This window comes from Cavia porcellus, unplaced genomic scaffold (genome assembly GCF_034190915.1).
Source record: "Cavia porcellus strain 051 isolate PalLab524CR breed Dunkin Hartley unplaced genomic scaffold, mCavPor4.1 scaffold_7, whole genome shotgun sequence".
Lineage (NCBI taxonomy): Eukaryota > Metazoa > Chordata > Mammalia > Rodentia > Caviidae > Cavia > Cavia porcellus.
The window spans coordinates 27368344-27386623 of NW_026947490.1; the positions used below are offsets into that span (position 1 = coordinate 27368344).

The window sequence follows — 18280 nt, forward strand, 5'->3', positions numbered from 1 at the left end:
GCCTTGTCCCCCACAACAGCTGGCTCTAGGGTTCTCAAGATTTATTCAGGTTCGTGTTAATGAAAGCGGTGGAAGGATGGGGTCCCCAGTGTGTCCGGAGCATACACGGGACCCTCCCCGCTCCCACAAGGGAGGGGGTAGGCTCACTTTTTCTTAAAAATATAAATGTATTTATCTGCATCATCAGGTCCCTGGGGCACCCAGCTGGCCAGCCTGTGGGCCACAGAGCGGGGGAGGGAAGAGGCAGCAGGGCACAAGTCTGAGGTGGGGAGAGGAAAAGGGTTCTCACAGGGCTCCATGCTGGGCCTGGTATCGAGACAGCACCGCCCGGTAGTGTGACAGCTCCTGCCGCACCGCCACCACCTCCTGCCGCAGCAGGGCATTCTCCTTCTCCAGGAAGGCTGCCCGCACTGTTATCTGGTTCTCTTTGAGCCTCCGGGCATCACGAGACCGCTTGGCTGCCTCATTGTTCTTGTACCTTCGGCTCCAATACTTCTCATCCTGGGGTACAGGGGTAGGAGGGCACTGAGGTTCAGTGAGAGAAAGGGAGGGGAAGTTTCCAGGGCACACACCCATACACATACACTTGGTCCTTGCTTAGCAGGAGAGATCAGGGATACCCCATCTCTGCTGGGATGGAATGGGTATCCAAGGGCCTGCCCTTCTTGGGCTCCTAACAAAAGCTAAGTATGAGACAGATGCCCCCTCCCCAAGCAACTCGGTTTCAAGTCTCCAAAGTGCAAAGCAGACCCCAGCCCTCCCCACTAAACAAAAGGCCCCTGCAGTTAATCCTGGTTTGCTAAGGAAGATTGTTACCTAGCAACAGAGCCTCCATCTGAGCTCTCATCTTAGTGAAGAGCATTGCCCTATCTATCACCTTTCCAGATCCTGGTTGCTAAGGAAAACTTGGGCCCCCTAATGATGGTGTTTGGCGTCTCATAAAATCTTTCCAGAGTTGTGTCTCTGCTGACCTGGTTGCCAAGGCAACCTCATCTCTCCTCAGCAAACAAAAGTGAGATCTAAGTGGTCCCAGTGATCCTGGGCAGTCTCTGACATGCTGGCTCCAAAGTGAGACCAGGGAGCTGCCTCTCCCCCAACAGGACCTGGCTATAAAGGAGTCAATTCTTAGCCAAGGTACCTATTCCATGATCTTCCCTGAGAATTATACGTAGGGTCCTCCAATCCTGGTATTTCTTGTCCTCGGTTACAAAGACCACCCAGCTCAAAAAGATGTTTCCTTTAGCCCCCTCCCCATTTAGTTACACTTTAATTCCTGATTTCTAAGGCACATCCAGTTCCTAGCAACGTGGCCCTGCAGCAGGAAAAAACTCATCTATACTGAGCTGCTAGGCAAGTTCTAGCTGCTGGGAATGGCCAAGGCAAAGACCTGTCAGAGCATCCTTACTAACAAAGACCCCAGTGCAGCACAAGCACAATGCCCAAGCCACCTAAAATGAGATGGCCTTGGTTGCTCCTGGGAGTCTCAGACATCTCACTAGTAAGAAGGCCAGGGCCTACAAACCCTGGCAAAGTCTACATCCTAGGCAGAAGCAGTCAGTCTGAAGACATCTCAAATGGGAGGGTAAAGCCTCAGCCTAGCTGGCTGCTAAGGGAATTTGGAACTTGAACCCTGCCCTGCTGAGAATTCTGGATTCCTGTGATCAATCAGACCTAGCATGGCTGGCTGAGTCTATAGCTCACAGGGACACTCTTTGTGGATCTCTGGCCAAAGTCCCTTACCCCTCAGTGCCCCTTGGCCAAGGACTTATCTTTGGCTACAGGGTAGCAAAGCCTAAGAGCTGGTGCCAGTGAGAAGCCCAGAGTATCCCAGGCACTGACCCTGTCCCAGCAACGCCTGTGCCTCATGCGTAGTACTCACCTTCTGCTCCTCTGGCACCTGAATTTTTCTTGCTTTTTTCATGATTGGCTGCGGTTTAAGTTCCTCCTCTGAGAAGCGGTGTCTCCGAGGGTCAAAGGTCTCATGACCTGGAATGCTTGATAGGGCAAGATCAGCTGGGTCGGGTTCAAAGGTCATCAGCACCTCTACAGTGTCTGGGTCCACAGGACTGGGTGTGTCTCGAGAGGTCAGGCCTTGGGGAAACAGTGTGTGTCACACAAAGCGCAAGTCCCCAGTGCCTACCACTGCTCAGACAAGTTAACTAGCACACAGAGGCCCACATGGAGTCTAACAGAGCTGGCCTACCAGGCATCAATCTCTGTCACATAAAATATAAACTTTCCCCAGGCTGCAAGGATGATTAGATATCACCAAGCCAATTCCACTTTTACAGACATGGAAACTGATGCTCAGTCATAAGTGACTGGCCCTGAGTAACACGGAAATCATGTAACAGTTTCTAAAACTTCAACACTAGTCAGGCAAGGCGGCACATGCCTACAATCCAGCACTCAGGAGGCTGAGGCAGGAGGACTGCAATTTGAGCAAGCTTGGGTGACAGAGTTCTAGCGCAGCTTGGACTGCTTAGGGAGGTGCTGTCTCAAAAATAAGTTAAATGCAGCCAGGTGTGGTGGCTCATGCCTGTAATCCCAGCACTTGGGAGACTGAGGCAGGAGGATCATTGCGAGTTTGAGACCAGCCTGGGCTACGAAGTGAGCTTAAGGCCAGCCTGAACTGCATAGCGAGACCCTGTTTCAAAAAGACAAAAAAAAAAAAAGTGACATGCAATGAAACTTTAACCCAATCACGATGGCACAGACCCACCACTTGGGAGGCTGAGACAGGAGGATCTCTGCAGGATGGACATCAGCCTGGGGTACATAATGCAACTCTGTCTCAAAAAGGTAAAATGTAAAAATAAAAACTTCAGGACTTCAGATTCACAGTGGCCTTTCTCTTCCACAGTCTAACCTGGGAATTATTTGCTAAATCGCCGGCCAAAGTTTACACCCCAGGCTATGCAGAGAATTAGACTGCAAAATTATATGACAGTTACTCGCTTGGAAAGGTGAGTGTAGAGAAATGGAAACCCTTCAGAGGTTCCAAAAGATTGGTTCTCGATAAGGGTCTGTGCCTTTAAGCGCGAGCAAACCGAGGCCAGCTGAGGACACAGGGTCCGCCGGCCAGTCACGTGCCACTGCCTGCTTCCCTCTGCCCCTCCCCCGCCTCACGTTCCCAGCCCCGCCCCCTCGCGCGTGACAACGCGCAGCACTGAGGAGGGAGCAAGGACTCACGTGGCGCGGAGTGTGCAGCTGGGAAAGAGGACCCTGCTTCTGTCTGGAGGTCAAGCCCGGGGCAGGTGCACCCAGCCATCTTGGGCCTGTGGTCCGACCATGGACACCCCAGAATCCCCTAACAGGGTCCTCTTTCCTCTGCTCCTTCGGGTCTCCATGCCACCCTCTTCTGATTGCAAAGATCTCAGGCCCCCGATCTCAGATGGTCAGTGAACACCCTGCTCCACTATTCTAAAATCCCTGGCCCCTTTCCTGAGAGCTAAAGGAGATCGGGGAGGATCCAGAATGCGGGGCTGCGGCACCTCTTATTGGGGGACCCACGGGCCTAAACGGCCAGCCTCTGTCCTGGCGACACAGAAAAAGTCTGTGCCCAGCCCTGCCTTCTCCAACTTCAGAGGAGCTAGGAGTCAGGGTCCCAGGGCTCATCCCCAGTAAATAACTTTGAGTTCCTGGTTTCCTGTCCCAGCTCCAGGAATGTCTGGACCCTCTGTTTACGTTTTCCACAGACAATTCCACGACCTCTCCGGGCAGGAGTCCTGAAATTCGGAGTCTCGAGTCTGCTCCGTGAGGATTCGGGAGACTCGGTCCCTGATCCGCCTGCGAGCTCAGAATCTGGACCCAGAAGAGTCGGTACTCCGCCGGCGGCCAGGGTCCCATGTCCTGGCGAGCAGCGCCGCGAGCCCCACACCCGGGAGCACCCCGCCTCTCCGTCGCACCTGCGCGGTGGCCGCCGGCGGCCCCCAGGGCGGGCCGGGCGGGGGCATGCCCAGGAGAGGAGCGCGGGGAGGCCGAGCCGCAGGAGCCGGGCCCCGGGGAGGGCGCGGGTGTGCGCGCGGGTGACGGCGCGGGCGACGGGCCGCCGGGGGGCGGCGGGCTGGGCGGGAGCCCGTGCTCCAGCAGGAAGGCGTCCAGGTCCACGTACTCCACGTCGCCGAAAGGCAGCGTACGCTCCCACAGCAGCGGCGCCAACAGACTCGGGCCAGGCACGGCGCCCGGGCGTCCCCGCGGGGACCCGCCGCCTCCCACCGCCCCAGCGGGGGCATCCGCCGGGCCTGCCGTCTCCAGGCCCGGCCCCGGGACTGTGGCTGCGGGCGGAGCCGCCTTGCGCTCCTTTTCCTTCAGGAGACCTGCGGGCCAGGGAAACAGGGGCGGGGTGGAGATGGGGTGCAGAAGGGATCCCCCGTGTCGGAGAGGAGGTGTAGACAAGCACACGGCGGTGATCCAGAGAGAGAAGACGAGGGAGAACAAGGACCCAGAGAGAAGAGAGGACAGAGATACAAACGGTGACAGCGATCCAAAGGAGAGGATAAAGACATTCAGCGATGGGGACAGAGGCCCAGAGGGAGGGACGGAAGTTGAGAAAGAGGGAGCAGGGACAAGGTAGGTTGGAGGGGTTGGGCAGGTGAGAGAACAAAATGACAGCTCTGTGATTGCTGCGAGTCCCCTCGCCCCTTTCTGTTCCCCACGCCAGGAAGCCGCAGGAAGGGGCTCTGCTCCGCGGGCACATTCCTCATCCCCGGGTGCCATGTGACCTCGCGAGGCCCCGCCCAAGCCCGTGTCACCTCCTTGTGAGCCTCCGACACACACACAACCCCCCCTTTCCCAGGATCCAGGGGTCCAGGCTCCGAGGCCACAGAATGAGGGGGCGGGGTGCTCCGGGCGCACAGACTGCGAGCCTGCACCGTGCGCGCTGGACGCCGAGGGGTCGAGGGGCCCTAACCACTTGGGCGACTGAGAATAAGTTGGGGAAGACAGACCCCAGCACGCGAGCAGTGATTGTGCACCCCACCCCTGGCACCTGAGTCCCTCCGGGAGTAGGGCCGAACTCACAGGTGGCTGGCTCTCTGGGCTTGCTGGTCCCCTGCAGGAGGCTCCTCAGCCCAAGCAGTGTTCCCCCGCCAGGGGTTGCCCCGGCCGGGCCGCCCAGCAGCAGGGGAGCCGGAGTTCTGTCGCTCAGAGGCCGCGCCATCGCCAGGCACTTAGACCCAGGTTCATGGGCTCATGGAGAGGCAAAGGACTTGCTCGCCGGGGACTCCTGAGGCTCGGGCGAGTGTCTGCCCCAGGTTGGGCGCGCGTAGCTTGCAAGCCTTCAGTATCCAGAACGCTGCAAATCCTAGGAGCGCCAGGGGTTCGCGATCTTTGGTGCAGAAATGTGCGAATCAAGAAAGTCCAGGGAGATCATACGATCTGGGCGAGTGGGTGACCAGATCAAGCGGCCAGTTCTTTGCAACTGAAGGTGCAGGAGGACACATGCGCTCCTTCTTACAAGGTGGGCGAGTCTTGCTCTTAACAAAAATTGCAGCTCTCGATAGAGGAGGCGCTTTGCAATCTGCACCAGAGAGGTGTGCGTGGAGGGGTGGAGGAGGGAGCAGAAGGAGGCGGCCGCTTTGAGGCGTGGCCAAGGCAAACTTCTTTCGCGGAAAAAAAATGCAAACCAAAACACCGGCCGCCAAAGCGCGTGCCCGCCTCCCGGTCCCCGCCCGCCTCGGGCCTGCACCGCCCTCCTCGTTGGCCATGAATCCCTGCCGCGTGCCTCCCTCTGGCTGCAGGCACGGGCCAATCCTGTCTCGGCCTCTTGAGACCCCCGGCCAATGGGGGCCCAATAGCGGCCAACCCCGTGAGGGCGCGTGAGGGGCTCGACGCGTGAAGTTGTCTTGCCTTTTGGAAAGAGGCGGGACATTGACCTACATTTGACCAATAGAAGGTGGTGCTAGGGGCGGGACCGTGACCCAATTGTGTCCAATGAGGCAGACGAAAGGGATAAGCACATGGCTGGGCGCGTGCAGCTTGATGGGGATGAAGGGGAGAGGCGCCTCTTAAAGGAACCACTTATCCAAATGATTGTTTTAGCAGTGATTGTTAGGAAACAGGGAGCCAGATTACCATGGGGCTAAAACCTGGGAAGAGTCACTGGTTTCGGGAAGAAAGCTACTCTTGGGGCTGGGGATTTAGCTCAGTGGCATAAGCGCCTGTCTTGCAAGCAGGCAGTCGTGAGTTCGATCCCTGGTATCTTTAAAAACAGACAAAAAAAAAAAAAAAGCTGTTCTTTAATATCCAAGTATCCCCGTTGAGTCTTAGAATCAGACCACCGAAAAAGAGCAAGTATTGTCTTTTTAATAGCTTTGTTTTTGGGGTGACTCCCCTCCCCTTGCAGACAGGTCCGGGAAAGGCGGCGCAGTCGTCGGTGGGAAATCTCAGCGACCCTGAGGGGTACCATCCACTGCAAGAAAAGACGACGGTGGGGGTGACGGTCTAGGATGGACGGTATAGGCACAGAGCAAGGGAATGGGGCGGCACCGCGCAGGGGCGTACCACGGGAGCTGCGAAGGGGGAGCCGGCACGTACCAAATTGAGAAGCTGGGGAAAATAGGTCTAGAAAAGGCCATAGTGGACAGTAAGAAGGTGGAATAGGGACGTTCAAAGTACTTGAAGACACGGAGACTAGAGGTCTGGTCTGTACAGTGTTAAGATGTGGCCTTTAGCTCTGTGGGCTGAACCACGGCAGGCAGTACGGAGGGAAAGGGGTCGTACCATATGGATTCTCAATAAGGGGGGTTGTCGGACCTCAGGACACCGTAGGATCGTACCATGGAAACAGAAGGGATGAAGATCGTGCCACTTTGGAAAGTCACAGTCACAGAAGGCATGGGGCAGTAGGTACATTACCTATTCTTCAAGAAAGCTTATATACCAAGTTGCAAATCAGTGAAGAGGAAATGGTCTTGGCTGGAGGTGGGCTGTACCACTTTGATACGCAAGGGAAAACGACTAGAGAAGTGAGCACTCGGGCTAGACTACACAGATAGCGCGGCGGGGGGTGGTGGGCGGGGCGCGGGCGGGACTGGATCTTATTGAGATGACGTAGGGAGACACAGAAGCAGATTGGACCCGGACAAGAAGGGGCTGCAGACTGAACCATACCATGCAGGCGGTAGTTGGGGCCTCGGCAGCGTCTTTCGGGATGCCGGGGGTCCCTGTTGCCCCTCAATGCCCTGTGGGCCAAAGGCTGCAGGGGCCGGCCATTCCCGCTGAGGCTCTGGAAGATCTGGGACGGAGGATTCTGGCTCAGGAGTCTCAGGGAGTGCATCTGCCATAGGAGGAGCGTGGGAAATGGGCAGTGAATGCAAGGGACCTTGATCGGCACCGCCCACCCGCAGGTTGGCGGAACTCTAACCTCCCTGGGCTCCCAGACTAGGAGAGGGAAGGTCAGGGAGGCAAGGGGTCTCCAGGGGTGGGGGATGCAGATAAGGGTCACCTGGAGGGAGGTGATGTTGAGGGGCCGGTCGATGAGGATCCAGGTGACAGTCTCCGAGCATGGTGGGGTACTGAGAGAGCCCTGATAGGTGATGAAGCCAAAAGATTCGGGGAACAAAAGCTCCAGGCTCAGGTCTTGTAGAAAGTAAGCATCATCTGCGGGAATATCAGGCCAGAGTGGAGAGGGGGTGTACCCCTCTTAGCCCCTGCACGGTGCCCCCAGCACTCCAGCACTTACTCTTGTAGGAGATGCGGGTGATGGTATCTCGGTTGAGAAGGCGACTGAGGAATGGGTTTGAGCTACCAGCCACCTGCATCGGGGTCAATGGTGAGGTCTAAGTCTTCAACTCCCTACTCTCCCAGCATCCCATCTTCTTTTCACAGACCCCAATTCCACATGGCCACCTGGCCTCTGCTCACATTGACAAAAAGGCTGAGAATGGCGAGGCCATTGGGCCCACGGGAGGCTGTGCTAAGATTTCCGTAGAGTTCCTGGTTGAAGTGAATGAGCTGCACCTAGGGGGGCCGAACAGAGAGTTGGGGTCCTCCAGCAGATGGGGAGGAAAGGAGAACCCCAGGTTTTAGAGTTAGATTGAAGGTTAGCGCTTAGGGTGGGGGGCAGTGCTGTGGAGGCAGATCAGATGAGGCATGTAGTAGAAAATGAGGGGATGACTCAGAGAAAAGGGTCTCGAGGAAGAGGTCAGTGGTCACCACCTCAGCAGAGAAGCCCTGATGATTGATCTGGTGTTCAGAGCCCGCTCCATCTCGAGCTCCAAACAGCAGCCGCAATTCACTGAGTCGGTGGCTGTAAAGGAGAGGACCCCCAGACACATTGACCACTGGCCGAGATGCAGGCAGGAAGGAAACGTGGCGGCCGGTGTTGTACAGTGTTCCCCGGAGCTGTGAGAGAGCCAGAAGGGGTCAGGGAGGCATAGAGAAGTCTTTCCCTTCCCACTTTCCATCCCTCCCTTCACGGAGCCAAACAGTCATTTCATCAATCAACAGACTGAGCAGCACCCACTCTCCAGGCTCTGGGCTCATTATTGGTGAATTCATTTTGCATGTATTTATCAAGCTGCTACTGTATGCCATGGACACCAGGACACACAGCAATGGAGGAAGAGACGAGAGACAGGCAATAAATAGTGAATTGCAGGTCAGGGATATAGTTCAGTGCAACAGTGCCTGCCTGGCAAGCGCAAGGTTGTGAGTTCGATTTCCAGTACCAAAAAGCAGGGAGCAGATTTAGCTCAGTGGCATAAATGTCTGCCTGGCAAGTGCAAGGTCATGAGTTTGATACCTAGTATCAAGAAAAAGAATGACAAATTAACTGCATCTCCTCTAGTCCTGGATATTGAACCCAGAGCCTTTACACTGAGCTACATTGCTGGGTTTTTTTAGTTTTTATTTTGGGGTAGGTTCTCACTAAATTGCAGGTTCCCTCAGTACTAGGATGGCACACATGTGCCACTAAGCTGGCTGTAGCTATTTAAATTAATTACATCAGTAATGGTGGTGGCACTTATAAGAAATGGTACTGTGCCAGATGTGGTGGTACACACCTATCATCCTAGCACTGTATAGGGCTGAAGCAGAAAGGTATCAAATTACAGTCCCACTTGAGCAGTTTAGTGACTTAGTGAGAATGTCTCAAAATAGAAAGAAAGAAGAGAAAGAAAGAAACAAAAAGGTTTTTGCAATGTGAGTTGCAGTCTGGACTCTGGGATCACACTTGATTTGAAATCTCAGTGCTAACACTGGCTGTGTGACCCTAGGCAAGCAGCTTAACTTCTCTGAACCTCAGTGTCTGCAACCATAAAATAATAACAGCATCTATTTCACGGGCTCATTGTGAGGACTGAAGGTTTGTCAGTGTTTTAAAAGTACCTGCCACAGGAAATGTGCTGTTTTTCTTTGCTTCTAAGAGATGGGAAGACTAAGGAGCCATGTTTGGGAAGGGAAGAACAGGAACTGCTTTAGAGAATAGGCAGCGTTCTCCCCACCCAGTAGATAGCCCTTTCTCCCCAAGGCTGTCTCAGCACCCCACACACACTCATACCCGCTCCCAGTGGATCCCCCAAATCCTTACCTTCTCTCCTCCTGTGCTGAGTCTTAGCGGGGGCAGGAAGGGGTCATAAAGGACCCTCTTCAGGTCCACATCCACGGGGCTCTGCCGTTTCCCCACAGCACACAGACTCCAGGCTGCGTTCACCAGGCCCCAGAACGGAGGCCCTGGGGGAATATTGGGGACAAGAGCAAAAGAGTCAGAAACTGGGGCTGGTTCGCAATACTGGGATCTGCTGGGTGGGATGTGATCCACACTCGTGGGTCTGAGGAACGAGGGGCTGGCCCGTAGATCCTGGCTTCTAGAAGACTCTTGGAATTGTTCCCCAAGACCCTCTATCACCTCCAATTCTCGCTTTCATCCAAAACATCGTAACTGTCATGTGGAAGAAACTACAACTCCCAGCAGGTCTCGGGACTGTAGCGTACTCAACTAGGGCTCGCCTGTCCCGTGGCCTCTGGGAGTTGTAGTTCTGCCACGCTCCCTTGTCACACAGCTGGATCGTGAATGCACTAGGGTGAAGAGTTGAGAGCTAGATCTGGAGAAAACGTCGGGGACGGGTAACCAGGTCACTCGCTTCTCGTTCCCAGCAGGGGCCAGGACCTGCCCCTCCCCACCACCCCCGCGCGCGCGCGTTATACACTCACACTCTTTCCTTCCACTCACTCCCACTCACTACTTGAAATGCGCATGTATAATGTCCCATGGTGAGCTGCCGGGTTCAGAGGCTGGGCCCCACTCCTGAAGGAAGGAGGAGGGGCTGGGACTCCAGCCCCTTGGGGAAGGAAGCGGCTGGGGACCCAGACTCCTGAGTATGAAGGAAGCCCCTGGTGGCAGGGGAAAGGGGGCCACTCCTGGATCCCCGCCCTGACTGCACCTGGCACGAAGTTTCCCTGGAGATTATCCTTGTAGCTCCACCAGTCCTCGGGGTCAGGTGCGGGTCCGATGTGCGCTGGGAAGAGAGGAGCCTACAGCCCTCTGCTGGGCGCCCGCCGCCCCTCCCACGAGGCTCCCGCCGTGAACCCAGGTCTTACCTGCCGCCCCCAGTGCGGCCCAGAGGACCAGCGCTCGAGGGGTGCCCCGCATCCCGGGAAGGCTTGCAGTGACCCCTTGCCGTGCCCTGTGCCCTCAGCTCCCGGGACTCTGATCCCCCCAGGACCTTCAATCTCCCTCTTTCCCACTGGGGTCCGAGTCCCCGGGATTCCTCTCTGGCCCTCCGCGCCCAGCCCTGCACTCCCTCCACCTCCTGTCCTCCCCTGTCCACCTGCCCCGGCTCCTAGCTGCAAACCCACACCCTCCCCGGCTCGGCATGGAGCTGAGCCGCCTAACTCCGCGTCTCCATCCTCTCTTGCTTGGCCTCCTCCCTCCTCCTCCTCCGCGCCTCCGCCTGCCTCTCCTCTCAGAGCTCCGACTCCGCTGCCGGCCCCCCCTCCTCCCGCCCTCCCTTCTCGCCCGTGTTATTTAATTTTTCATATGAGGGGGGGGGTTGCGGTGATCTCGCAGCAGCATCTGCGCCCGGGGTGGGGTGCGTGCGGGACAGCCAGGGTGCGGTGTCCTGGACACCTGGGGCCATGGGCGGCTCCGGCTCCGCAGGGTAGGGGCGGGAGGTGGAGCAGAGAGACTCCGCCCCACGCAGGATCAGGGTCCCTGGTCACCGCGCCCCGGGAGCCCCGCGCGCACCCCGGCCCCGCCCGGCATGAAGCGTTGTGCGCTGGGATCCCCAGGGAGTTGGGGTGTGGTGAGGGCTGCTAGCCGAGAGGGGGCGGCAAAAGCCCGGTGAAGAGAGAAGCCCGGAGCGGAGCAGGAGGCATGGCGGAGGAGCAGAAGGGCTGGAGGTGGAGATTGCAAAATGTCAGGCCGAGGCAGCGGGACCGAGAGAGGATCAGGGACAGAGACAGAGAGAGGGAGGATCAGAGACAGAGGCAGGGAAAGAGATGCGCAGAGATGCACACTGAGAGATACGAAGCAAGGACCCACACATCAAGTTGGAGGCTGGGAGAGGCAGAGACAGAGATACAGACACATGGCGAGACAGGCACAGAGAGACATTTCCGGATAGAAGCGGAGCATCCAGAGAGAGGCCCTCCAGGCAGGAGGAGGGAGGGAGACAGGAAGAAAGATTTAGAGACAGAAACAAAATATTAAAGAAAGGCGGGAAGAGACACATACACTAGGAGACTGAAGTCACAGGCAGACACCTCTATAAATAGAGCCGTGCTGCAGATCAAGAGCCTTGAACAGAGAGGAACACCGGCACAGAGATAGAGGCCCAGATAGGACAGAGGCCCACAAACAGGACAACCTAGTGTTCAGGGAGAGCAGAGACCAGAGAGAGGCATTCAGAGGCATCGAGCGGCAATGGGCATCAGAGACCGAGATGGAAAGAGACAGATACAACAGGATCAGAAATGCAGGAGCTGCAGAAAAAGCATCCAAGAGACAAAGCTGTGTATTATTAGTTACCTGATGTTGCACGACACCTAGTGACTTAAAATGACAAATATTATTAGCAAGGCCAGGTGGCACACACCTGCGATTCCAGCATTCTGGGAGGCTGAGGCAGGAGGATGGCAAGTTCCAGTCCTGTTTGGACAACCGATGACTTTGAACCTGCCTCAAAATTACAAGTAAATAAATACATAAAGGACGGGAATGTGTGTAGGTTCTGAGTTTGATCCCCAGTGCCACAAAGAAGAAAATGACATTTACTGTCTGCCAGTAAGTGACAGGTTTAGGAATTGGGATGGCTGATGGGGAAGAGGGGGGCTCCAACTAGGCTGCTAGCTTGGGCCTCAGTTATCTGAGGCCTTTGACCATCTGGTCTCCAGATGCCTTGTGCCTGCTATTCATCACCAGAAATGAGTCATTTAGTCTGGTGACACCTAAAGGGAAAAGAATCAGGTTCCTGAAGGGAAGCACATCAAAGAATGTTCAAATTTTATTTTAGGGCCACCTCAGGGATAAGAGGAAGAGACAGACAAAGCAGTGGTGAAAGAAGACAACACCTTGTGTGTGTGTGTGTGTGTGTGTGTGTGTGTGTGTGTGTGTATCTGTGGGGAGGTACTGGACTTTGAACCCAGAGTGTTTGCACTGAACTACACCCATCCCTTTTTTATTGTTTTTTTTTTTTTTTTTGTCTTTTTCGTTTTTATCGGTACCAGGGATCGAACTCACGACCTTCTGCTTGCAAGGCAGGTGCTTATGCCGCTGAGCTAAATCCCCAGCCCCCCTTTTTTATTGTTTATTTTGAGACTGGGGCTTGCTAAATTGCTCAGGCTGGGCTCAGATTTGTGATCCTCCTGCCTCAGCCTGCCAGAGTGCTGAGATTACAGACATGTACCACCACCCCTTGGCTACAAAGAAGTGACTGTACATATAAAAAAGTTAAGGATCTTGAGAAGAGATTAGGGGCCCAGGATTTAGCTCAGCAGCACAAGCTCCTGCCTGTCAATCACAAGGTACTAAGTTCAATTTCCAATACTACTACTACAAAAAAAGACTAACATTGAGAAGAGATTAGCCTATGTTATTTGATGGACATTAATTCTAGTGACAGGTGCCCTTAAACAGAAATAAGATCTGGGTCGGGGGTTTAGTTCAGTGGTGCCTGCCTGACAAGTGAGTTTGATCCCCAGTACCAAAGAGAGAGAGAGAGAGACAGAAATGAGATCTGACCAGGAAGAGAGGCTGACCAAAACAAGCAGGCATCAGAGCAGTATTATCACTAGCCAAGGGATGCTGGGAGCCACCAGAGGTGGATGACAAAAGGACAACTTTCCCCTGGGCCCTTTGGAGGGAGTGTGACCCTGTTGGCACCTTAACTTTTGACTTTTTGGTTTTCTATTTTTTTTTTTTTTTTTTTTTTTTGGTACCAGGAATCAAACTCAGTACTGCATGCTTGCCAAGCAGGCACTGTGCCACTAAGCTAAATCCCTAGCCCTGTTTGGTTTTTTTTAAATCAGGCTCTCACTGTATAGCCCTGGCTGGCCTGGAAGTTAAGATCCTCCTGCTTCAGCCTCCTGAGTGCTAGAGTTACAGCATGTGCCACTGTGCACAGTTTGATTTTTTTTGTCCTTTATTTGTTTTTATTTAGTACCTAGTCCAGCTTGACTCTGAACTTTTTTTTTTTATCAGTACCAGGGATCGAACTCACTACTGTGCGCTTGCAAGGCAGGCACTTATGCCACTGAGCTAAATCCCCAGCCCCAACTCTGAACTTTTAATTTTGAGAACCACAGGACAATAAATTTTGTTTCAGCTGCAGTTTATGGTGATTTTTTGATTACAGCTGAGGTGGAGGTGAGACATAATGAGAGACATGGAAACAGAGGAGGCCAGGATATGCAGAGGGAAGGACAGGCAGAGGGGAGCAGGGGCCTCCTGAGGGTCCTGGCCTTGTGCCTCCCTGGGTCTCCCATGTGACCAACACAGCATCTGGAACGTGTGAGTCCTCAAGAGAGAAATCAGGCACCACTGAAGGAAACCGAGCTCCTGATGTCTCCCCTGGAGCCTCTGCCTCGCTCTCTGTCTGAGGGATACCCCGTTTTCCTGCCATGATGCAAAGGGCCTCACATCATCCTGCAGAATGTCTCTATCTACCAGGCTGGGGCTGGTGCCACTTCTTGGTGCCCTGTGCTCACGTGCCTTCTAGCACTGTGTGCACACCCAGCTACAAGAGGCCCAGAGTGTCAGGGCCTCCCTTTTCCGGGAGACTTCAAATGGATGTGTTAAAGGCAGATGTGGTGGCAGCTACCTATAATCCCAGCACTCTGGGAAGCTGGGACAGGAGTATCACCAGCTCAAAATCAGCCTCTGCAGTTTAGCAAAATAAAAAAAAATAAATAAAGGTTTGGGCTTTGTAGCTCAGTGCCAAGGCCCTGGGCTCAATCCTCAGTACTGGAAAGGAAAAAAAAAAAAAAAAAAAAAACAGGGAAAAAGAAGTAGAAAAAGAAAGTGGAGGAGAGGGAAAAAGAGAGGGTGTGGTGGTACACATTTGTAATCCCAAGATTCAGGAGGCTGAGGCAAGAGGATCACTGTGAATTCCAGGCCAGTTTGGGCCACGTAGTGAATTCAAGGGCACTGTGAGCTACCTAGCGAGACTCTGTCTCAATAAAAAAAGACTCCCCTCCATAAAATACACATATTAAATGTTACTGAAAAAACTATGAAGGATTTATTGAGAGTGCTGGGGGTTGGGGCCAGCACTACGAAAAGGATGAGAGGAAGAAACATTGAGCCAATGAATAAGTGAATGAATGAAGTAAGAATCCAAGGCATTCACAGACAGCTGAGGAAGGGATTGTCCTGCCTGGGCCTTAGGAAGAAGGCTCTCCAGGGTTGGCAGCTTCTCATCCCTGCTTCCTCCAGTCTCCCCATTTCACTCCCACTCTGCCCTAGACACACACACACACACACACACACACACACATACACACACACACACACACACACAGTGCTTTCTGCTCCACGCATAGCTGACCCTGTTGCTCCATTGTCCTTGTCCTAGCGGTTCAGTCTCTCCCACCTTGACTCCTTCCTCTGTCCTTCAAGACTCAACCGTGGGGGAGCAACTCCATCTCAAGGCTCCATTTTCACCATACACTGGGTCACGTCAGTGATAATGACTTCCTATATCACCCACTTTTTTGTTGCTGTCATTTATTTGTTTTGGTTTTTTTGAGACAGGGTCCCATTATGCAGTCTAGGCTTGGCTTTGAACTCACTATGTAGTCTATGCTGGTCTCAGCGCATGGCGATCCTCCTGCCTCAGCCTCCTGAATGCTGGGATTACAGGTGTGCACCACCATGCCTGGCTGTGTCACCTGCTTTAACACTGTTTGTCTCTTACATGGGGGGGACCCTGCTCTTTTCTTCATCCAAGAACCCCTAGTGGGGGAAAAACTGAAGGCCTCAGCTTGGCCTTACAAAGCCCGTACGCCCTGGCCATCTCTAATCCCAGCCTCGTCCTTTATCTTTGGACACACCAGGTCCTCTAGCCTTTGACCTCTTAGCAAATCGTTCTCTTTTCCTGAGCATCCCTTCCCCCTTTCACTACTGGACCATGCCTATTCAGACCTACTCAGGAGCCCCCTCCAGGAAGCCATCTGGCAGAGTGAACGACGGCCCCGTGCTGTGGAGGCCACCTGCGCCACCTCCATTATGGCACAGACAGGCTGGCCAGGCACCCAGTGGGCGGGCCAGGCGGAAGGTGGTCCCAGATGTGCATTTCACGCTGATTTGTCTCGGGCGTTGGGAACAAAGTTTGGGTCATAAGGAACATATGGGGCTCGCCCTGAGACGCTTTTATCTCCCACCGCCGGCTTCTGGTGGGAGGTGGTAGCCAGGATTCTCCAGGCCACGCGGTTCCCAGAGTCACTGGGCCTCAGTCCCTCTCTTGGAGCCCCAACTCCCACTGCCTCCGGGCAGGCAGAGCCCCTCCATCTGGGTTCCCACCTCCTGGTGGTCCTGTTCCGCAAGGGTGTGGCATCTTCGTGTTTCAGGCAGGCTGGGGCCTTTTTTTCTTTTTATGGTTTCTGTTGTCTTTGTTGTTGTTTTATGGTACCAGGAATGGAAGTTAGGGCCTCAGGCTTACCAGGCAGGTGTCGTACCACTGAGCTCCATCCCTGGCCCTGCGTGTTTCAGTAATAACTGAGCTCATGTGGGTCTCACCCTGGGCCAGATATTGTTTGTTTGTATTACAGTACTAGAGAAGTCAAGATTTTTACACTGAGCTACACTCCTAGCCCTTTTTATTTTTTGTTTTTGAGATAGTCTCACAAATCACTAAGTTACCCAGGTGGAGCTTGAATTTACAATCCTCCAACCTCAGCCTCCCAGAGTGCTAGGATTATAGGTGTGGGTCACCATGCCCCACTCGTTTCTTCTGCCAGTGCACCTGGAGATTATTTCCTATTATCATTTTCCTCGCTACCTGACCCAGGTGGCTCTTGAGGTTCTTGGGGTGAAGGACCCCAAGAGGATGAGAAAAATAAAGAAGAGACAAAGCTGGGGTCAGGTGGTGACTTATCCTCCAGATGGGAGGAAAGGTACTGCTCAGCCACTGTAGCAGCTGTTTATTTGTATACTGGGAGAGCTGATGTCAATTTCAGCCCCTCTGCCTAGCAACCCACTGCCTGGATTGTCTTGGAGCTTGGTGTTTTCCTGGGCTGTAGCAACTTCATGTGGCTGACCTGGGCGCTCTTCATTTTCTGGTAGGGTCATGTCTGGGTTATGCTCTAGGTCAATTTCCAGCTTCAAGGGCTCCCAGCACCTCCCCATTTTACAGATGAGAATGCTGTCAGCGGGTAGCAGAGGTGGGAGTCCAACCCAGGAGGTTTCTGGAGCCCACCTCTTCAGGAGCAGGCAGTACTGTTCAGTAAGATTTTCTTTCTTCTTGTTTTTTCTTTTCTCACTAGGACTTTTTGTGGTGCAGGGAATGTTGTAACCGTACACTATTCCATGTGCTGGACGCCTGCCACTTGAAACATGACTAATGTGATTTGATTTGTAATTTCATTTAAATTAACATTTATTCATTTATTTATTAAAAATTTTTTTTTCAGACAGGTTCTCATTATGCAATTCAGACTGGCTTGAACTTAATATGCAGTGCAGGCTGCCCTCAAATTTGAGCCAGCCCTCCTGCCTCAGCCTCCAGAGAATCCAGATTAATTTAAATTTACACAGCCTGGTGTGGCTCATGGTTACTGTACTCGACAGCACGAATCTACAAAGCTACATCTGAATGTAGGCAATTTGGGGTATGGCTGTTGCTAAGTTTCCTTCCTCTCAGGGTCTCAGCATGTTTTTTCTGGGGTGCAAGAGCAGGTTTTCACTCTGTAGTCCAGGCTGGCTTTAAACTCGATGTGTAGCTCAGGCTTTCTCAAACTCTATCCTCTTGCCTCAGCCTCCCCAGTGTTGGGATGACAGGTGTGCACCACCACAGCTGACTGGATCTGGGCATCTTCAAGAGAGAGGTGAAGATTCTGATAAAATCCAAGCAGGCTTGGGTTTAAACCCCACCCCACATCTCAAGGAATCCCTGAGTTCCTAGTTCTTCCTCATATCATGGGGGAAAATCAAGACCCGCTAATTACTCCTTACCTATTTATTGAGTGCCTGTCTTGTCTCAGGGACTGCAGGGACAGCAGTGAACAACACAGATGCAGATCTGAGGTCAAGGCAGTGGAAGGTGGGATGGAAGCCTTGGCCAGACTTCACCTCCTTCCAAGGTCTCAGCCTCTTTAAAAAAAATGCTGAAAGGTTTCCCTGCCTAGCAACTCATGACATCACAGTATACTCTGATTTTTCACTGATGGAAGCTCTGGTATAAAGCAGGACAGCTAATTATTCCAAATATCTTTTCTTTCATAACAAAACCCCCTATTTAGCTGGGTCCTGCACTAAAGGCTACATTCCCATACTCTCTTGTATAGATGTGAGCATGTGACCCCATTCTAACAAGTGAGAGGAGAACAGAAAGATTGTTTGGCAGCTTTTGAGGGGAAAAAAATCCTTGTAAATTAGCTATGTGGGCCTTTGACTTTACTTTTTTGCCTTTGCCTACTTTTATTCTGCAGAATGAATAGAGATGCCATGACTGGAGCACTAGCTATCATGTTGGCTCATGAGGACAAGGATTATGGAGAGGAAAACTGAAAAGTTCTTGGATAGTAGGTACAGATGTGAATGTGTGTGTGTGTGTGTGTGTGTGTGTGTGTGTGTGTGTGTGTAGAGAGAGAGAGAGAGAGAGAGAGAGAGAGAGAGAGA

At 53.4% G+C, this 18280-nt stretch overlaps 2 protein-coding genes across 6 annotated transcripts; both read right to left on the bottom strand.

Moving 5' to 3' along the window:
• Window positions 1-26: 26 nt before the first annotated feature.
• On the bottom strand, window positions 27-5711 carry Dbp (D-box binding PAR bZIP transcription factor). 4 transcript variants are annotated; one of them, XM_063253039.1, is made up of 4 exons: window positions 5023-5711; window positions 3909-4319; window positions 1880-2091; window positions 27-501 (listed from the first exon to the last, which is right to left on the bottom strand). In XM_063253039.1, the coding sequence occupies exons 1-4, from the start codon at window positions 5159-5161 to the stop codon at window positions 286-288; spliced, it is 978 nt and encodes a 325-aa protein (XP_063109109.1). In that variant the 5' UTR covers window positions 5162-5711; the 3' UTR covers window positions 27-285. The 4 variants fall into 4 exon arrangements, with proteins under 4 accessions (XP_063109109.1, XP_063109110.1, XP_063109108.1 ...); XM_063253040.1 differs by lacking the exon at window positions 3909-4319 and having other exon boundaries at window positions 5023-5643; XM_063253038.1 differs by lacking the exon at window positions 5023-5711 and having other exon boundaries at window positions 3909-4915.
• A 574-nt stretch (window positions 5712-6285) lies between these two features.
• On the bottom strand, window positions 6286-10854 carry Ca11 (carbonic anhydrase 11). 2 transcript variants are annotated; one of them, XM_003465443.5, is made up of 9 exons: window positions 10546-10846; window positions 10389-10463; window positions 9536-9678; window positions 8161-8346; window positions 7867-7962; window positions 7685-7757; window positions 7448-7602; window positions 7114-7279; window positions 6286-6412 (listed from the first exon to the last, which is right to left on the bottom strand). In XM_003465443.5, exons 1-9 carry the CDS (start codon window positions 10595-10597, stop codon window positions 6387-6389), a joined length of 972 nt encoding a protein of 323 aa, XP_003465491.2. In that variant the 5' UTR covers window positions 10598-10846; the 3' UTR covers window positions 6286-6386. The 2 variants fall into 2 exon arrangements, with proteins under 2 accessions (XP_003465491.2, XP_063109112.1); XM_063253042.1 differs by lacking the exon at window positions 8161-8346 and having other exon boundaries at window positions 10546-10854.
• Between the last annotated feature and the right edge of the window lie 7426 nt (window positions 10855-18280).